Source organism: Sciurus carolinensis, chromosome 17 (genome assembly GCF_902686445.1).
Source record: "Sciurus carolinensis chromosome 17, mSciCar1.2, whole genome shotgun sequence".
Taxonomy (NCBI): Eukaryota; Metazoa; Chordata; class Mammalia; order Rodentia; family Sciuridae; genus Sciurus; species Sciurus carolinensis.
In genome coordinates this window covers 13,904,823-13,923,689 of record NC_062229.1, presented here as the reverse complement: position 1 = coordinate 13,923,689, position 18,867 = coordinate 13,904,823, and the positions used below count along the sequence as shown (strand labels likewise).

General features: G+C 46.6%; 1 protein-coding gene and 2 non-coding genes across 3 annotated transcripts in view; 1 reads left to right on the top strand and 2 right to left on the bottom strand.

Moving 5' to 3' along the window:
• Smarca4 (SWI/SNF related, matrix associated, actin dependent regulator of chromatin, subfamily a, member 4) overlaps window positions 1-18,067 on the bottom strand; it is an 85,931-nt gene extending 67,864 nt beyond the window's left edge. The window contains 4 exon segments of the mRNA XM_047530230.1: window positions 84-488; window positions 1,237-1,369; window positions 3,903-4,152; window positions 18,045-18,067. Coding sequence (XP_047386186.1) covers window positions 84-488; window positions 1,237-1,369; window positions 3,903-4,124 — 760 coding nt within the window. The 5' untranslated portion in view covers window positions 4,125-4,152; window positions 18,045-18,067.
• Window positions 9,807-9,883, bottom strand: Trnae-cuc (transfer RNA glutamic acid (anticodon CUC)). Its single transcript has one exon. It is a non-coding gene; the product is annotated as a tRNA-Glu (tRNA).
• Trnaa-agc (transfer RNA alanine (anticodon AGC)) lies at window positions 11,980-12,053 on the top strand. Its single transcript has one exon. It is a non-coding gene; the product is annotated as a tRNA-Ala (tRNA).
• Window positions 18,068-18,867: the final 800 nt, after the last annotated feature.

Sequence of the window (18,867 nt, the reverse complement as noted above, 5' to 3'; positions counted from 1 at the left end):
GGATCCATCATTGCTACCCAGGTTCTGGCCAGTTCACTCTGGACTTCCTCCCCACCCTGGGGACCAGGGATGGTGGGCCTTACCATGAGGCCTGCTGTAATTTGGAGGTGCTGGTCCCGGACCTGGGCCAGGGCCAGGGCCAGGGCCAGGCCCAGGTCCTGTGGCGGACACAGAGGGTGGAGGTAGTGTTGGCATCTGCTGCTGCATCCCAGGCATCGGCCGCTTTCCCTGCACAGCCATTTGCAGGTGGTCAGGAAGGGGTTGCCCCCTGGCCAGCATCTTGTAGGCCATGATCTGAGCTCGAAGCTGGTGCAGCTGGTTCTGGTTAAATGGGGTTGGGCCCCGGTTCTGCTGCCCCAAGGCCTGGGGGTCAGCACCATCTAGAGGAGCCCCTCCTGGCCCAGATGACATTTGGGGACCAGAGGATGGACCACTGGCTGGAACTGGGCTGGAAGCATGCTCAGAGCTGCCCAAGGGCGAGGGGTAACCTGCAGGGAAAGGCCAATCCAACGGTCACTTGGCAGCATGCATTTGAGTTTAAGGCTGAGACAGTAACCTGTTCTGCCACACCTAAACTGCCTCATCCCTCAAGATATGGAATAGCCCAATGGCTTCATTCTCATGAGCCAAACACAAGGTACCCAGAGGGCACATTCTTAAGTCATAGCCTTGGCCCAGCAGCCTGCATGGTCACGTGCTTTGGCCCATGTTTCAGTAGGGCACAGATAGTTAATGGTAAAGCCATAACGTGAAATCCAGAATCTTTCCAGGTCTGCTCTCCTGCCTGGGCAGAGTAGGTTGCCTATCTTCAGATCAGCCAAACCCATTCTTCTCACTTCCATTCCTCAGGAGCCCCTGAGCTTCCTGTCCCTGGTGATTAGAAGGGCTCTACAAATCATTTCCTACCTCATTTCTCCTTTATCCCCACAAAGAAAAGCCAACTGGAGAGCTTGTTAAGGTAGAGTCCTTAGCCCCAAGACTCTCTCTCTACTAAGCTTCCAGGAGCTCCTGCTGAGCTCTCCTCTAACACCCAAATCTGCCCACCGTGTATGCAAGAGAGCCAAAAGAGATCACCAGCCAAACCTCAACCAGACACTTCCTATGGCAGGGCCTTCCCTGGAGCTCAACTGTCCTAAGTCCTCACAGAATTCATCTGTGGAAACCCTGATGAGGAAAATGATCTCAGGGCTACCTGTGTACAACCAACACTAAGCAAGAAGGGATGCTGAACAGTACCTTGGGAGTGCTGGTCCATGGGGCTGGGCGGGGGCCCCATCCCTGCGTGGCCCCCTGACCGCATCCCCATTCCTTTCATCTGGTTGTAGCGTGGGTCATCCGACATGCCCTTCTCGTGCATGGACTCCATAGGCTGCGAGTGGCCAATAATAAGGCAGGGTCAACAAGGAGAACAGGAAGCAGAGACACAGCAAAGCATCACCAGAGAGAAGACAGATGTCAACAAACGTCCACCCAATGCTGCCATAGCATCTACTGAATCACCAACATGGCCAAGGGCTCAGTTCCAAGGCACGGTCATGACACCTACTTGAGTGTCAAGGTAGGTACACAAAATAAATGCCACCCAGTGGAGGGTGACCAACTAGACAACTGGTAGCCTGGAACCAAGGAAGCAACTGCACTAAGGGTCCAGGAGAGGGCGGGACGATGTTTCTGGAGGCAGTCAGCAACCACCCGAAGAAAGGAAAAGACACTAGCAATAGGTCTTGGTGAGGGAGCAGTTTCATCCAGGACACAACAAACGCGGCTCATGGTGACAAGACAAAACATGAATCTGGGGACCAAAGACCCTCTTCCTTAGGAGACTAGAAATCAGAAGGCCAGACAGATCTACCCACAAAGACTGTAAAAACACATCAGACATCCCCCAAACTTTGCACCTCCCCAGAGGCTGGCAGGGAAGGAGGCTAGCCACAAGACTGTTTTATCCCCACAAGAGACAGAATGATGGTGTGTATGTCCCTCCTAACACTCAGTAGTGGGTATTCCCCCCAGGGGAACAGCTGGCAAAGGGGACACCATCAAAATTCTTTTTTGTGGGCCCACACTAGGCCTGGGTTGGCACAAGTGCTCTCTATGAGAACTCACAGGCTCACATCTGACAAAACAAACCCACAACTCGAGGTATGCTGTGATCAAGGAGAAGAGGGGCCAGGCAAGGGGAAGTTTCACGAGAGGCAGGTTGGGCCCTCAAGATGCTGACCAGACCCAAGGTTTGGGCCTACCTCCACCCCTCTTGCCCAGGTTGTGGGAGAGACTGAGCTCTGCACAGTCACAGGTATCCTGTACGCATGGGACCCCAATCCTAGCAGGGTGTGTGTTATGGTTTGGATGTGAGGTGTCCCCCAAAAGCTCACATGTGAGACAATGCAAGAAGGTTCAGAAGAGAAATGATTGGGTTCTAAGAGTCTTAACCCGATCAGTAAATTAATCCCTATTGGGATTAACTGAGTGATAACTGAAGTGGTAGGGTGTGGTTGGAGGAGGTGGGAATTGAGGCATTATATATTTGTATCTGACAAGTAGAAACTCTCTCTCTCTCTCTCTCTCTGCTTCCTGATCACCGTGATGTGAGCTGCTTGCCTCTGCCACTCTCTCCCGCCCTGATGTTCAGCCTCACAGTGAGGCCTTTAAGAATGGAGCTGGCCTTCTATGGACTAAGACCTCTGAAACCTTGAGTCCTCAAATAACCTTTTCTCCTCCATAACATTTCTGGTTGGGTCTTTAAGTTTCAGAAGTGAAAAAATGACTAAAACAGTGTGGGACATATGGCAGAGGTCTGACAAACATATGTCAGATGTGTGCAGTGTGTATGAATCATGCCAAGAGGGCAAAACTAAATGGGCAGAGAAGGAAAGTGGGGGCTGTGTGGAGAAGGAGTTAACCTGTAAACCAAGTGTGTGTGTCACCAACAGCTTCCAACGACAGAAGGGTCAAGACAGATATTATACGTAAGTTGAGAGGAATGTACAGTAGATGCGAACGGTTGGAAGGGAAACAACTCAATGTGCTGAAGGCCTCAGAAACAGCACACATGCAGGGCAAGAAGATAGCCCAGAGGAGGCATCAGATGGGTTGTGACCCTGATTCCTTGTCTATAAGATGCAGACCTAGTGGGTTGGGGGGTATTCAAGTGGAATGAGGTGTAAACACATGGATAACCCTGGTAGGGAGGTAAAGAGTTGTCAGTGCCAGGTGGGGGGACCCACTCCTAGACCCACCCCACCCCTATCTTTATCTATGTGGACCCAGGCCTCTTAAGGGCCCTGACAGAAATGTCACCATTTCTTACAGATGCTGGTACATACAAGGTGATACTTCCACCAACTTCCCTCAAGGACACAAAGGGAGAGGAAATTAATGTATCCATCTTCCCAGCAAAAGCAGCCCTGATCAGCTCGGGTAAGAGGTCAAGACAGTGGCCCCAAGCATGAAACGTGGGCAGGGACTAAGGCACCACTGCCCTGCTTTGTGAATTCCCCAAGTAGGCAGAGCAGCTAGGAGGAAACCATGTACCTTAAGCCTCCTTCAGTGATTCAGGCATTTTTCTTCATTGATGAGAGAAAACTTCAGAGCACTATTCTGAAAGTTCCCATGAAGAACAAGGAGCACGGGGGATACAGGGTAGGGCAACTGCTCACCCCTCCTGGCTCAGGACAGACTGTGTTTCTGACCCCTCTGTTCATGGCAATGGACCCTGGGGCAGGTGTCTGAGCCAAGTCAGCCACCACTGACAAGGAGGCTTTCCCACTGGCCTTCAGGGGAGGCTCAAGTCCAAAGACTGCCCATAGCCTGGAGGGAAGAGGTGGGAGGCAGGAAGAGCCTAGCCTAAGGCAGGGCCAAAGGGCAAGGGAATGGTACATGAAGAACACAGGGCTCCCTACCTTGTGCATCTGGTGCATGTTGTCCTGAGGGTACCCCCCAGGCCCTTGGGTTGGGATGGGGTGTCCTGCTGAGGGAGGCCCTGGGCTGGGCCCCATCATACTGTGGGCCGAGCCAGGTGAGGGGCCTGGGCTGGGGCCCAGCATGGCTCCAGGTGAGGGGCCTGGACCTGGGGAAGGCCCAGGCCGAGGAGTTCCACCCAGGGGTGGGTCTGGAGTGGACATCTTCACGGGCGCTGCAGACGGTGGTCTCCTGCTGAAAAGAAGTCCCAGTCAGTCTAGGGGATTGGGGGAATGGAGTAGCAGGTCAAGGGCAGCAAGGGAAGACTGAAACACTCATGTCAGAATCATCCATCTGACAGGGTGCTGTTACCCGAATCTACAGGCTCTGTCCCCAAACCTTTTCTTGATTTCTTTTGGAGAAATTAATATATCTCAGGCATATAAATCAAATCAGAGTCCACCTATGAAAAGGTAGCACACAGATAAAGCCCAAGTACCACTGTCTCACTAGGTTCTTTGTCCATGATTCTGATCACAATGAAAAGAACATCTGAGCAGGTGCTAATCTACCCTTCACATTGCTCCAATAATTGCAAATCTTCACATTTCATAACAACTAAGACTCAAACAGCATTTGATTGGAACTTTGTAAATTCAATCAAAACCAATATTTATGGCAAGTGATAACCAGTTTTCTACTGAAGGGTGTGAGAACAAGTTTCTTTACAATAAATGAATTTGAGCTTGGCACAGTGGCACACACCTGTCATCCCAGTGGCTTAGGAGGCTAAAGCAAGAGAATTCCAAGTTCAAGACCAGACTCAGCAACTTAGCAAGGCCTTAAGCAATTTATCAAGGCCTTATCTCAAAATTAAAAAGTAAAAGGGGCTGAGAATGTGGCTCAGTGGTTAAGTGCCTCTGGGTTTAACCCCCAGCACCAAAAATCAATCACTTAATTAATTAATTAAATGAATTTAAGTTCAAGAAGTAAATTCAAGGTTGGAGATATAGCTCAGTGGTAGAACACGTGGCTCAACAAGTGCAAGACCCTAAGTTCAATCCCCACCAAACTAACAAAAATAGTACGCTGATACAAAGGTAAGTGTACACAAAAAATGGCACCATGATATAATCTGACAGTGATATCAAATGTCTAAAGTTGATGAATAGTGCTGTGAACTAGAAACTGATGTCAGAACTATAACCCACAGCCTCCACAGATACAAAAAATTATGGAGATGCTGCACAAGGTGGTGCACACCTGTAATCCCAGTTACTTGGAAGGCTGAGGCAGAATGGTTAAGTTCAAGGATAGCCTGGACAACTTACTTAGCATGATGTGTCCTGAAATACAGAGTGTGCAGCTATAGCTCAGGGGTGGAACACTTGCCTTGCGTGTGCAATGCCCCAGCTTCCATTCCCAGTACTTGGGAATGGAAGGAAAATCTGATATTGGTGAATTATGCCTGCTATGACAAGACCATGGATTGGAGTGTGCGTGTGTGTGTCACAGGGGATTGAATCTAGGTTCCTCATGCATGCTAGGCACTTGCTCTACCACTAAGATATATCCCCAGCCTGATGAACAATTTTATAAATTTTCAAACACACACCCTTTTTTTTCCTGATTCAGGGTCTTACTAAATTGCCCCAACTGGCCTGGAACTTTCGATCCTCCTGCCTCAGCTGGAGTTGCTGGATTAACTGCCTGCATCACCACACCTGGCCTCAATTTTCAACCCCATTATTATGCATAACTATAATGCCCTAATAAAAATATTAAAAAACCAAACAATCAATATGTATGGGGCACGAAACAAGAAGTCACTCTTCCAAACCAGAAACTCAGGGCAATAGATTTCCTTCAGCATGTAGTTGTGGTTTTAAACCAACTCAGTAGAGAACTGGCATGTCACATTGTATTTATGCTAAAACAACCAATGCCACTCACTACAGGTGAGATGAACTAGCTATTCACAACAGTCATGTTTTGTAGCTGTTTTGTTTGTTTCTTGGGTTCTGAGGACCAAATCCAGGGCCTTGTACATGCTGAGCACATACTCCACCAATGAGTTTCCCCCAGCTATAGGTGTTTACCTTAACTGTTTTATCTTAGGTTGAATTTATTAAGCACTTCTAAGTTACTAATATGACACTTTGGGCCTTCATCAGAAGTAAGCGGGGCTGGGTTTATGGCTCAGTGGAAGAGCACTTGCCTAAGTATGTGCGAAGCAAGCATGTGTGAGGCACTGGGTTTGAGCCTCAGCACCACATATAAACAAATAAAGGTCCATGCACAATGACGACAAAAAAGAGTAAGCAAGCCCAGCACAGTGGTGCATGCCTGTCATCCCAGAGTCTTGGGAGGCCGAAGCAGGAGGATCACAAGTTCAAAGCCAGACTCAGCAACTTCGCAAGGCCCTAGGCAACTCAGTGGAAAAACCTCTCTACATAAAATGGGGATGTGGTTCAGTGGTTGAGTGCTGCTGGGTTCAAATCCCCAGTACCAAACAAACAGAGTAAGCAGAATTTAGCTGGGTACAAGAGCACACAACTCCTAGCCATTTGCAGACACAGTAGACATCCCCTGTGTGTAGTAATATCATGAGTGATTTTAAGTTTCTTTACTTTTGTGTTTTCTAAGTATCAATAATGAGACTGCATTACTAAATCATTAAAGGGAGAGGCTGAGGGTACACTCAGTGGTAGAGTGCTTGCTTAGAATTGATAAGGCCCTGAGTTTTCCATTCCCAGGATCACCCACTTCCACCAAAAAAAAAGATTAAAGGGAATTTGCTATCATAAATTACCTTAGAAGTGTGGCTTATAAGCAACAGCAGTTCTCAAAGTACATGATCAAAGAACCAGCAGATTCAGTGTCTGGTGAGGGCCTACTTTTTCACAGTACTTTTTCACTGTATTACTGGACATAAGAAGCATGTTGTGGGGGGGGTTCCCTGGGGTCTCTAAGGTACTAATCTCATACCTGAGGGCTGGGCACAGTCATCTTATTCAAGCCCCACCTCCTAATACCATCATATTAAACAGCAGATTTTCAACATGGGAATTTTCGTAATATACAAACATCCATACTGTAGAAGGCTATATAACTTTCCAACAGACAAAGGATAGCCTGAGTTCTTGTGAATGGATTAATGACATTAAAGTGGGAACAGACTGTTGGTTATCATGAAAGTGGATCACTATAAAAGTGCGTGCATCCCACATGCTGTCTCTTTTCTACCATGAGATACACTATAAAAAGCCCTCATCAGGTACTGCTCTCACCAAGCCCTTGGACTTTCCAGCCTCCAGAATTTAAGTCAAATAAATTTGTCTTTGTAAACTACCCTGTTTATGGTATTCCATTATACATTATAGTAACAGAAAACACAATAAGACACTGTGGAACTAGGTACCACTGGGCTCCAGCAAGCTGCCTATGCAGGGTGGGAACTGAGTAAGCTCAGCCAGGAACTACAAGAGGGATGAAATCAGAGGGTGAGGAACACCTCTCTCCCCACCCTTTTGTTTCCCATCCCAGACCTTTCCAAACTAAAGACATGGTATTTTCAGCAAAGAGCTTGAGTCCCTAAGATCATCCCTGTGGTCTTTGGACTTGCAGGGAGCTTGTATGGTGCTACCCAGGCTCCTCTGAGTCCCTCTACAAGTTCCTGGATGGACAATGAAATTCATGGCAAACCAGGAGGCCACACCTCACAAGTGAGAGAAGCAAAGGACAAAGGGACACAGACAAAAGGATGAGAGCAGATAGCATACATGTCTGTCTGGGAGCCAATCCAAACATGTGTGGCCCTAAGGTCAGGTGTGCCTAGGGCCTCCAAAAAAGGAAACAGTCTGGAAATCCTGGTGAGTGGCCAGAAGGCATGTGATGGAAAGTAAAAGTACTCTGGGGCCATTGTGATAGCACATGCCTGTATTTGGGACGACTGAGGCAGGAGGAGTGAAGGCTGGAGGCCAGCCTCAGAGACTTGGCAAGACCCTGTCTCAAAATAAAAAACAGTCGGGTGCAGTGGCGCATGCCTCTAATCCCAGCGGCTGGGGAGGCTGAAGCAGGAGGATCATGAGTTCAAAGCCAACCTTAGCGAGGCACCAAGCAACTCAGTGAGACCCTGTCTCTAAAAAAAAATACAAAATAGGCCTGGGGATGTGGCTCAGTGGTTGAGTGCTCCTGAGTTCAATCCCCAGTACCCAAAAAAACAAAAAGCAAAAAAATAAAAAATAATTTTAGAAATGGGAAGGGAATGTAGCTCAGTAGTAAAGTGCCCCAATATTAAACTCTTGATACTACAAAAATCAATCAATCATTTAAGAAAAAACTGTCTAGCTGGACACATGCCTGTAATCCCAGTTACTTGGGAGACAAGAGGATCACAAGTTTGAGGCCAGTCCTTCCTCAAAATAAAAGTTAAGTTGGGCGTGGTGGCACACATCTGTAATCTCAACAACTTAGTAGGCTGAGGCAAGAGGATCACAAGTTCAAAGCCAGGCTCAGCAACTTAGTTAAGATCCTATGCAATTGAGCGAGACCCAGTCTCAAAATAAAAAGGGCTGGGGGATGTAGCTTGGTGGTTAGGCACCTCTGGTACCAAAATACATAAATAAAATTTTTAAAAGGTATGGGGAAACAGTTCAGTGGTACAGTACTTGCAAGGCCCTGGGTTCAATCTCCAGCACCGTAAGAAAAAAAAATTAAGAAATAATATAGGAATATCTGTTGACATTCGAATGTGGAGCCAAAATGCTTGAGGATAGAGTCCAGTTTCTTCTTTCACACCACCCTTAGCTCTGTTTTATGAATAAAAAAAGACCATGGTAGCTGCCACTAAGGCAGGCAACAGGTCATCAGACCTCTCTGAAATCTGCCTACTGAGATAATTTTTTTTTTTTCACTGTGCTCAAATATAAGCATTATATTTAAGTTTGACCACAGGATATCTCTTATTTTGAGAGCTTGGAGAAATTTGTTCATGGACATGTTTCATCAACAAATACCATGATGGTATCCAGTACTGGCAGGTACTTGCACAGATCAACAGTGAGCCAGGAGAGCTTCAGCAAAACAGCCCCATGTACATGTTACTAAGAAAACTCTCCCCACCTGACTTTATGGTTTGGGGCATTCTCTGTGAACCTCAAAATAATGTATGATGTTGAGACTGTGATTTTAGGGAACCTGCAAAAATGGCTTATTCCTAAAAGTGACTAAACTTCCTCAATGCTGACCATTTGGTGGCATTTTCCTTGCAGTATAATTAAGTAGCAAAACCCTGCCCTAATTGAAAAAGGAATACATGTCAGAAACTAAAAAAAAAAAAAAAAAATCACATCATGATGACGAATTACAATGTCTTCTCAGTAATACCTATCAGTAGACATGCCAATGTGTTACCAGGTATTATTTTTAGCACTGGGAATTATGTATCATTTTATTCACTGAAATCTTCCCTCTTTCTATTTTTACTCCCATAAAAACCACTTCAGTTGGGTGTGGTCGCTGAAGTAATCCCAGAGTCTCTTGTGGCTGAGGCAGGAAGATTTCAAATTCCAGGCCAGCCTCAGCAATTTAGGGAGAGCCTATTTCAAAATAATAAATAAAAAGGGCTGGGGATGTAGCTCAATGTTATCCCCAGTCCAATGAACAAATGAACATACCTCAGAACAAGCCAGAGATTTAAGATAAGGAGGATGGTTCTCTGCCCTCAAGGAGTTCCCTCTAATCCAGCAGACACATTGGTCTATACTACAAATGTTACCCTATCTACCCACTGGATGAGTGTGTTTCAGACTTACTTGACCACAATCAGAGTCAAAATGCAACCCAGTACACATTTTTTCCTTTTCTTTTCTTTCTTTCTTTTTTATTTATTTTTTTATTTTTTTTGGCAGTGCTGGGGATTGAACCCAGGGCCTTCTGCTTGAGAGGCAAGTACTCTACCAACTGAGCTATCTCCCCAGCCCCCCAGTACACAAATTTACATCAAGTAACCGCAACCAGTTACTTAAATCTGTCCTGCCCCACTAACCGCCGCCCCCCGCCGGGTCTGCTTTGTTGCCTGCTGCCCATTCAAACTCAATCAAAATGAGTGAGGACAAAAGAGTAACCAAGACAGGGCAGGGAGACCCAGAACTCAACCTACCAAGTGTCACTCAGGCCCTCACATCCACTCAAGCAGGGGGTTTACTAATGATCACTTCCCCATAAATAATGATGGATCAGGTCTGGGGTTGTGGCTCAGTGGTAGAGAGCGCTTGCCTAGCACATGTGAGGCACTGAGTTCAATCCTCAGCACACAGAAAAATAAATAAATAAAATAAAGCTATTGTGTCCATCTACAATTTTAAAATATTTTTTTAAAAAATAAAATAACGATGGATCACCAAATGTGCCAAGCAGACGTAGCGAAGAACAAAGTTCCTGCCTGGTGGAGTGAACAACCAAAGGACAGAGATAAGCACACAAATTAACTATGACACGACGTTACACAGGGGGAGAAGTGTCATGAAAAAATTAGTAGGTTAATGTGTTAACAAATGGGAGGCAATCTTACAATCATGGTGGCGAGGGGGTCTCTCGATAATGGGGGACATCAAAACAGAGATTTATGTGAAATGGGTGAGGGCCAAATGGCCTCTATGAGAAGCGGAACCAGCAAATGCAAAGGCTCTGGGGTAGGACTCTGCTATGCACATTCTGAGGCACAGCAAATCAGTCAAGAGTGGCTGAAGTGGAGAGGATGGGAACATACTATTTCTCTATACTCTCACACAACACTTCTGACGCCAACTCCAATAAAAACGGAGTTTTCTCTCTCGACGAAGAACACTCCTGAGACCAGATGTGGGTGTGGGGGGAGGTTTCCACACCAAGCAATTCTCCAACTCTATGAACAGCAGATAGGGGTACTACACTTTAACTAACTCTACCTAGAGTTAGCGTTAGATCCACAAGTTAAGGGTTCAATCCCACAAAACAGTCCACCACTTAAGATGCCAATCACATGTTTGGCTTCTGATACTTCTGACCAACCAGCTATAAATCAGGGGTCCCTGCAACCCTTTCCTCACTTTCAATTAATTTGGTGAAGCAGCTAATGGAACAAAAGAAGGCACTTTACTATTACTAGTTTATTATAAAAGTTGTAACTCTAGGCTGAGGAGTGGCAGAGTGCTTGCCTAGCATGTGCAAAGCACTGGATTTGATCCTTGGCACCACAAAGAAATGAACAAATAAAATAAAGGCATGCTGTCCATCTACGACTACAAAAAAAAAAAAAAGTTGTAACTCTGTGATAACCAGATAGAAGAGATGAACAGGGCCAGGCACAGGAGAGGTGGTACATGATGCCAGGACCTCTCTCTAATTACTTTCTGGTTACCAGTCCCATCCTGGGTTAGCCAGGGATTATACCCTAAGCCACCTCATTGTAATGAACTCAGAAGTATCCAAAAGGGGTTCCATGTGAATAACAAAAAAACTTCCTATCACTCCTATGAGGGGATGCAAAGATCCAATGTTGGGCAAAGAGGTCTTGGTAGCAGGTGGGGGCGGGTCGCAAGCCTTAAGGGCCACAGTGAAGAGAGGAGTCTATACTAGCTGTATCCAGTTGCAATGGGAAGCCACTGGAATGTTCTAGACAGAGGAATGACAGGGTCTGACAACTACTTAGAAGACTGAGGCAGAAGGATCAAAAGTTCAAGGGCAGCTTAAGCAACTTAGTAAGACTCTACCTCAAAATAAAATATAAAAGGGCTGGGGGGCTGGGGGCTGGGGATGTAGCCCAGTAGTAGCGTACGTGCCTAACATGCATGAGGCCTTGGTTTATGCCCCGGTAAGGAAAAAACACAAAAGCGAGGTGCTAAGCAACTCAGTGACAGCCTGTCTCTAAATAAAATACAAAATAGGGCTGGGGATGTGGCTCAATGGTCGAGTGCCCGAGTTCGATCTCCGGTACCAAAAAAAAAAAAAAAAAAAGACCAGTATGGGCAACACAGCGAGACCCCATCTCAAAATGAATCCATTAATTTTTAAAAAATGATTCTACGTTCTTGGGGCTGGAGATATAGCTCAGTTGGTAGAGTATTTGCCTAGCATGCACAAGGCCCTGGGTTCAATCCCCAGCACCGCAAAAAAAAAAAGAAAAGATTCTACTTTCTTAGAATGTAGGCTAGATTTCAGGCCCAACTCTATCCTCTTGGATCAGAACTGGTGACTGAAGGTGGCATTTTAATGAAACCAGAGAGATTCTGGAAGGAACAGAAGAATTTTTTCCAGAGATGTTAAATCATTTCCCCAAAAGTCAGAGTGCAGAGTTCTGACTCCAGGGCCTGAGTAATTCAGGCTGAGGATCAAAATGGACAAGGAAGAGAGCCCTGAAGGACTAGAAGGGTGAGAAGTACAAATAAAGAGTAGCACTCAACAGGCAGGAGTGTCCAGGGGATGTTCCAGGGAGGCAGGCAGGGCTGCAGGGAGCCCTGAGGTCTCAGCTGCAATCAGCACAGCCTCAGCCTTCATGAACTCAGATTCAACTCCCAGCACACAATGAGATCATCCACCATGCCACTTTACTGGGACTTTCAGGGCAACCAGGATGGTGCACATCAGATGCTCTGCCCCCAAGTCTCCCACTATCATAAGTGAGGCAGCAACTGTCATTTGGCCACCTGCTTCCTGAGCCAGCAGGGCATGACCAGTTAGCAAAAGGAGATCTTAAAACTCCAAAGAATCATCATTAAAAACAGTCCCATTCTCCTTTATCACACACACACACACACACACACACACACACACACACACACGACTGGTGAATGCAAGGAGCAAAACCCACCCTGTTTCTAAGGACAAGTGTCCCCTATAAAACTGAAGATATTTAGTAACCAGCCTGGGGAAATCAAAGGACAAGAAAGGGCCAGGGCCAGCTTACGTCAGTTAACATCTACCTGTTTTCTTTGAAGAAAAAAAAAAAAAAAAGACCCTTCCTGGAGGGAAACAGGTGCCATCTTCTTCCTTCACTCTGCCCTGTGAAATGCAATCTCCCCACAAATCCAGCTACACCTAGGCTTCCCCCTCAAGATTCTTTCCCACACTGGGAGAGGAGTGGAGAAGAAGCGGAGGATGGAGCGCACATATCAGTTCAATCCAGATCCTGAAAGATTAGTATCAGCAGCATGAAACCCCAGGAAATCAATGGTCACCTTAATGAGCCTAATACTTGACTGACAGCAACTGCAGCTCAATTCAGTCTCAGCATTGATTCTGATTACGTTCTCTCTCATTCACTCCCAATATTTCAGGCCAATATGTTACTTTCCTTTGGAGATTTTGCACATTTCTTTTATTCTGATTTTTTAGAAATTTCAAGTCTCTCAACACTACACACAGGCTATAAGAAAAAAATGTAAATGAAAAACTAACTTTCACTTTTTTTTTTTTTTTTTGAGACATGGTTTCACTAAGCTTCTTAGGGTCTCGCCAAATTGCTGAGGCTGGCTTCAAACTTATACTCCTGCCTCAGCCTCCCAAGTCTCCAACTACAGGCATGCACCACAACATCAAGCTGTTCAATATCATTAAAAAGGCATACCACCAAATGAATCCCTTTCTTTCCAAAACCTATCGTAAAATTACAAAGCATAATTATTAAAAAATTTAAGGATAAAACGGAGTTGATTTATTGGCAACAACCTTGAAAATATACAGATCAGAACCATTACAACAAGAGCAAGAATATATTATCTATCTCATCCTACCAGAATGTTGTAGGAATCCTAATAAATGATAATAGCCACTAACTGTTTTTATTTTGTTTTTGTGGTGCCTGGGATCAAACCCAGAGCTTGGCTGGGCATGATGGCACATGCTTGTAATCCCAGCAGATCTGGAGGCTGAGGCAGGAGGATCCTGAGTTCAAAGCCAACCTCAGCAACTTAGCAAGGCCCTAAGCAACTCAGCAAGACCTTGTCTGTAAATAAAATATTTTAAAAAGGGTTGGGGATGTGGCTCAGTGGTTAAGCACCCCTGGATTCAATCCCAAGTACAAAAACAAAGAAAACAAAACAAACAAACAAAAAACCCCAGGATGTAAACGTATGATTACACAAATGGTATGCCTTGACTCTATGTACAAATAGAGAAACAACATGTATCCCATTTGTATACAAAAAAAAAAAAAAAAAAAAAAAAAAAAAAACCCAGGGCCTCAGGCATGCTAGGCAAGGGCTCTGTCACTGAGAGGCACCCTTGGCCCAAACCAATTGTCTAGTATAATGTGACAGGCACTGTTCTAAGCACTTGACAGTTGTCATTCTGTTGTTCAGTCCCTCCAATCCTACAAGTTGGGTACTATTACTGTCCCCCTTTGCAAATAAAGACATATATGTAAGCATACCAAAACAGAGCCCTTGTCTGCCTGTTTCCCACTGCTGCTCCAGAAGTGCCTGGTGGCAGGCACTCAATGCACATTTGTTCACCACATGAATAGGAAATGAGTGGTTAGGTCACTTCTTGCACTACTCCAGGGGGCGTCAATCATGATGAGTTCTATCTTTCATCATTGTGAATGGGTTCCTCTGTGCCATGGCAGCCCCAGTGACCAGGCCAAAAACAGCTGGCACAGGGACTGTCATCCTCATTTCACTGAGGAGCCAAATGTGAAATCTGCAGGACCAGGAGTAAAAGCCAGCTGATTGACTTGAAAACCTCTAGAGAAAAAATGCCCCTGGAGTTTGGTTTCTTCACTAGCAGAATGGTTTCAGCAGACATTCATCAAAACACCTAGTCCCCTCCTGCTCTCCCAGATTCAATAAAAGGTCAAGACATGGAGTGACTATGTCCATTGTTACCTCCAATGTTTTCAGGATTCACAAGGAGTGGCAAAAGTATGTAAATAATCTGTAAATAAATGTGCATATATGTTGGGTGCTTTTTTTCAAGGATAGAAAAAGTTTGGAGACAACTACACTACCCTACACCATAGTTCTGATGATGTTACCTCCCCTGCTCAAAACCTGCAAAATCAGTACCTCCTAAAGGGCTGGATGCCTACGCAGTTATGGTGGCACTTGCTTGTAATATCTGCTAAGGAAATAGAGGCAGGATCTCAAATCCGAGGTCAGCCTCAGCAACTTAGCAAGTTCCTGTCTCAAGATTAAAAAGAAAAAGGGCTGGAGATGTAGCTCAGTAAAAAAGCACCCTAGGGTCAATCCCTAGAAAAGTAGGGGGAGCAGGCACATGATGACTTTAGATAGCACAGAGAGGAACATCTATTATTTTCTTAATTAAGTATGCATTGATTAATTAAGTATGCATTGATTTTTTAAAAAATTTAAAAATTTAAAAACATATATATGTGTGTTTGTGTCATACACACACACAGTCTACAGCACATCAAACCTGGAATATAAGATAACTAAATTATGGGGGGATTAATTTTTTAATAGTTGATATAGGGGGAGCAAAGAATAGTTCATTGGATTAGACAAAGGGGAATGAAGGGAAGGGAGGAGCGATGGGAAAAGGAAAGACAATAAAACAATCAGACATAAAACCTTCCTATGTTCATACAGGAATACACAACCGGTGAAAATCCACATCATATACAACCACAAGAATGGGATCCTAATTAGAATAAGTTATACTCTGTGGATGTACAATATGTGAAAATACACTCTAATTTTAAAACACTCTAGAACTAAAAAGTAAAAATAAATAAATAGCTGACTTAGGCTGGGAATATAGCTCACATGTAGAGTACATGACTTAGGATGTGTAAGGGCCTGGCTCTGATACTCAGCACCAAAAGAAAAAAAAAAAAAAAAAGATTTACAGCATAATAAATAAAATAAATAATACTACCTCTGAAAAAAGGAGTGCTCACCATGTGCCAGGTGCTGCCGTATATTAAGCAGTCTTCCAGGTCATCTCACTCAACCCTAACAACACCATCTGAGATGGGACCCTGGGCATACCTGTTTCACAAGTGGGGGGACATACTGGTGAGTACCTTTCTCAAGGTCAAGCTATGACTTAAGAGAGCTGGCGTGAATCAAAGAGGTATGATTCCTTACCACCATCCCAAAGAAATCATTATTCCACACTTCACTTAAGGAAACAAAGGCCTGCAAACTTCCAAAGCAGCCAACAGAGCTGGAGATAGTGACTGCATGGGAGCCTGTCCTAGCAGGGGGGAGGTCCTGGGATCAATCCCCAGCAACACACACACATTCCCAGCAACTAATATTTCTTACTTATAATTTTGTGCCAAGCACTTTACACAGATATTCAGTTGATCCTCCCATGGAGGATCTTTTCTTTGTTCATTCCACATGTGTTTGCTTAGGACCTACTATGTGCCAGATCCAGGGTACACTGCAGCAAACCAGGAAGACATAGGCCATGTTCTGATGGCACTGAGAATGACAGCTACGTAAGAATGAACCACAGAGATGGGGAGTTTAGGGGAGGAGAACAGCAACTAGTAAAAAGGGATCTGGGAAAGTCAAAAGATAAGCCTGGACATCCTCCCTAATTTTGAATAAAGGTCTCCTCTTTCATGCAGCCTTTCTGATCTCTGGTTCCAATGTCTCCCCTGCACATCCATTGTAGCCCTTTCATTGTGCAGGTTGTGATGACTAATGGTAGGCCAAGAGAGTTTGTTCCCTTATTTATAGCTTGTCCCTCTATAAGACTGGAGAGGTTCCTCAGGGAGTCAACCTCCAACCATGTGACTCTCTCAGGATTTTTGAGTATTTGCTGAACAATGAGAGGAGATCCGATCAGTCAAAAACAAAAACGCGTTCCACTTGCCAGGAACCCTTAAACAGATTTTCCCAACTCCATGTCTGAGATGACACCCCTTTCAAAAAGAGGTTCAGAGAGATTCAGCCACATGCCTAAGGTCACACAGCTAAGTGACTGACAGCGCCAGGAGTCAAACTCCAATCCAGTCTGTCAACTGAAACTGAAAACTTGTTTCAAATTCCTCGGAAGTGGCTCTTCCTCTCATTCCCTGTCTACCTTCCCTAAGGAGTCACTGGAAAAAAAAAAAAACATTAAAAATAAAGAGGGGTGTCTTCAGACCAGCACATAACATTAGCCTGAAAGGACCAGGTTTAAATAAAAGCCTTACTCTGGAAAATCAATTGCGAGGGAGGGAAAAAGACGCAAAAGAAAAACAATGCTTTCAACAACAGACAGTCTCCTCCCTCCGTCCTCCCCCACTTGCCACGAATCCCCCCTCACTTTGGGGCCAACATTTTAAAGTCACTGCCTGCAAGGGACCAGGAGAGTTATTTATCTTTCCTTGAAAATCTGGAACGATGCAATTTTTAATAAAATTTTAGTTGTGGTGACCCATGCGGGCTAATAATGTTTATGTCCAGGTGACGCTGGACACACTTGAGGTGACTGCTACCGAGCCCCGACTGCAGCCTTGCCAAAAATGCAACACTCGGGTCGGACCTGCTACAACGTAGACAGAAAAGCCCCGACGCCTGGCCATTGTTGAAGCCTTGGCCACAGAGACCGCGAATAAGAGGCCAGGACCCTGGATCACCGAGGGGGGGCGAGCTTTGTCCGGAGACCCCGGCGAGAGCGCGCGCGGGGGACGCGCGGCCTCCACGCGGCCCGGGCCCCCCCACCCCACTGGCCCGCGGATACTGTAGCCGCCGCGGCCTCGCTACACTGTGGCCTTCCCCGCGCGCGCGACTGCTGGCCCGGCTTCTTGACCCTCGGGCGCCGCCGTACCCCAGCCCCGCTCCCGGCGCCGGCGGCCCCCTCCCCCCTCGGCGCCCCGGCTCCATTCAAACCGTCCTCCCAAGCCCCGCGCCGCGCTGCGCTCCCAGTCCGTGTTTCTTACCAGGAGCTGCCGGCGCCGTCGCCTTCCCGGCACCGCCCCCAACCCTCCGCGCGGGGCCAGGGGCAGATTGGGCGTCTCGCCTCTCCTCACGAAACAAAGAAGCCGCCGCCGCCGAGCGAGGGGAAGGCTCGCGCGCGCGCCCGCCTCGGCCGCCCCCCCACACCGCCCGCGTCCCCGCTGCGCGCGCACCCGCCACTTCCCCTCCCCCACAGGCGGACGCTTCAGCTTCCGCCGCCCTCCCGGCCTCGTGCGCGCGCCTACTCGCCCTTCCGCTCGCTGCGCGCGTGCGCACCCGCTCGTGGGCTAGGAAAACTGGGCGGAACCCAGAGAAAGCACGCGCTCCCGACGTACCTCCCACCTCGATCCCGGATGGTGCTGAGCCTGCGCACGGTGGCCTTCGTCCTCCGCACGCTGCGCGTCCCCACGCAGCCGAGCATGCGCGGAGAGGGCACCACTGCGGCGGCGCCGGGGAGTTGGGGGAGGGGGCCCAAGCTGTCCTAGCGCCTTCAGCTAGTGATGGCCTAGGGTCTGAAAGCTCGGAAATAGACACTATAAACCAAGCGATGATCAGACTGAACCAAAATCAGAGAGTCGGTCTGCAGACCAAGGGCAGACCTACGAACCGCTTTGATCCTTGGCCTCGGGTGGCAGGGCCTGTTCTGCGAGGCCAGGTGGGGCCCGACTGTGGCAGCCTTTTCTGCAGAACCTTCTTTGTGCTGTTAATTAGCTTAGCAAATATTTATCGACCTTCTATTCTGTCCCTGCGGACGTTGAGCTCAGGATCTATGAGAAGCAAGATAAAATAAGTAAAATGCTCAGCGTATGAGATAGACACTAGGAGGGTCATGGGAATTTTAAATAGGGCAGCCTGGAAAGGCCTCAAGGTGAAGGAGATATGTGAGTATAGACCTGAAAGTGAAGAAGGACAAACCTTGTTCAAGCATGAAGACTCTTGCGACTGTAGACCTCTCATCTGGTCACCCAACTGAACAAAAACTTTGCCAAAACAAACTTAAAGCCTGTAGCCTGTCAGCCCCTAATGTTCCTACACCGGCTTCCTTTCCCTCATGCCCTCGATTTCTGTTTTG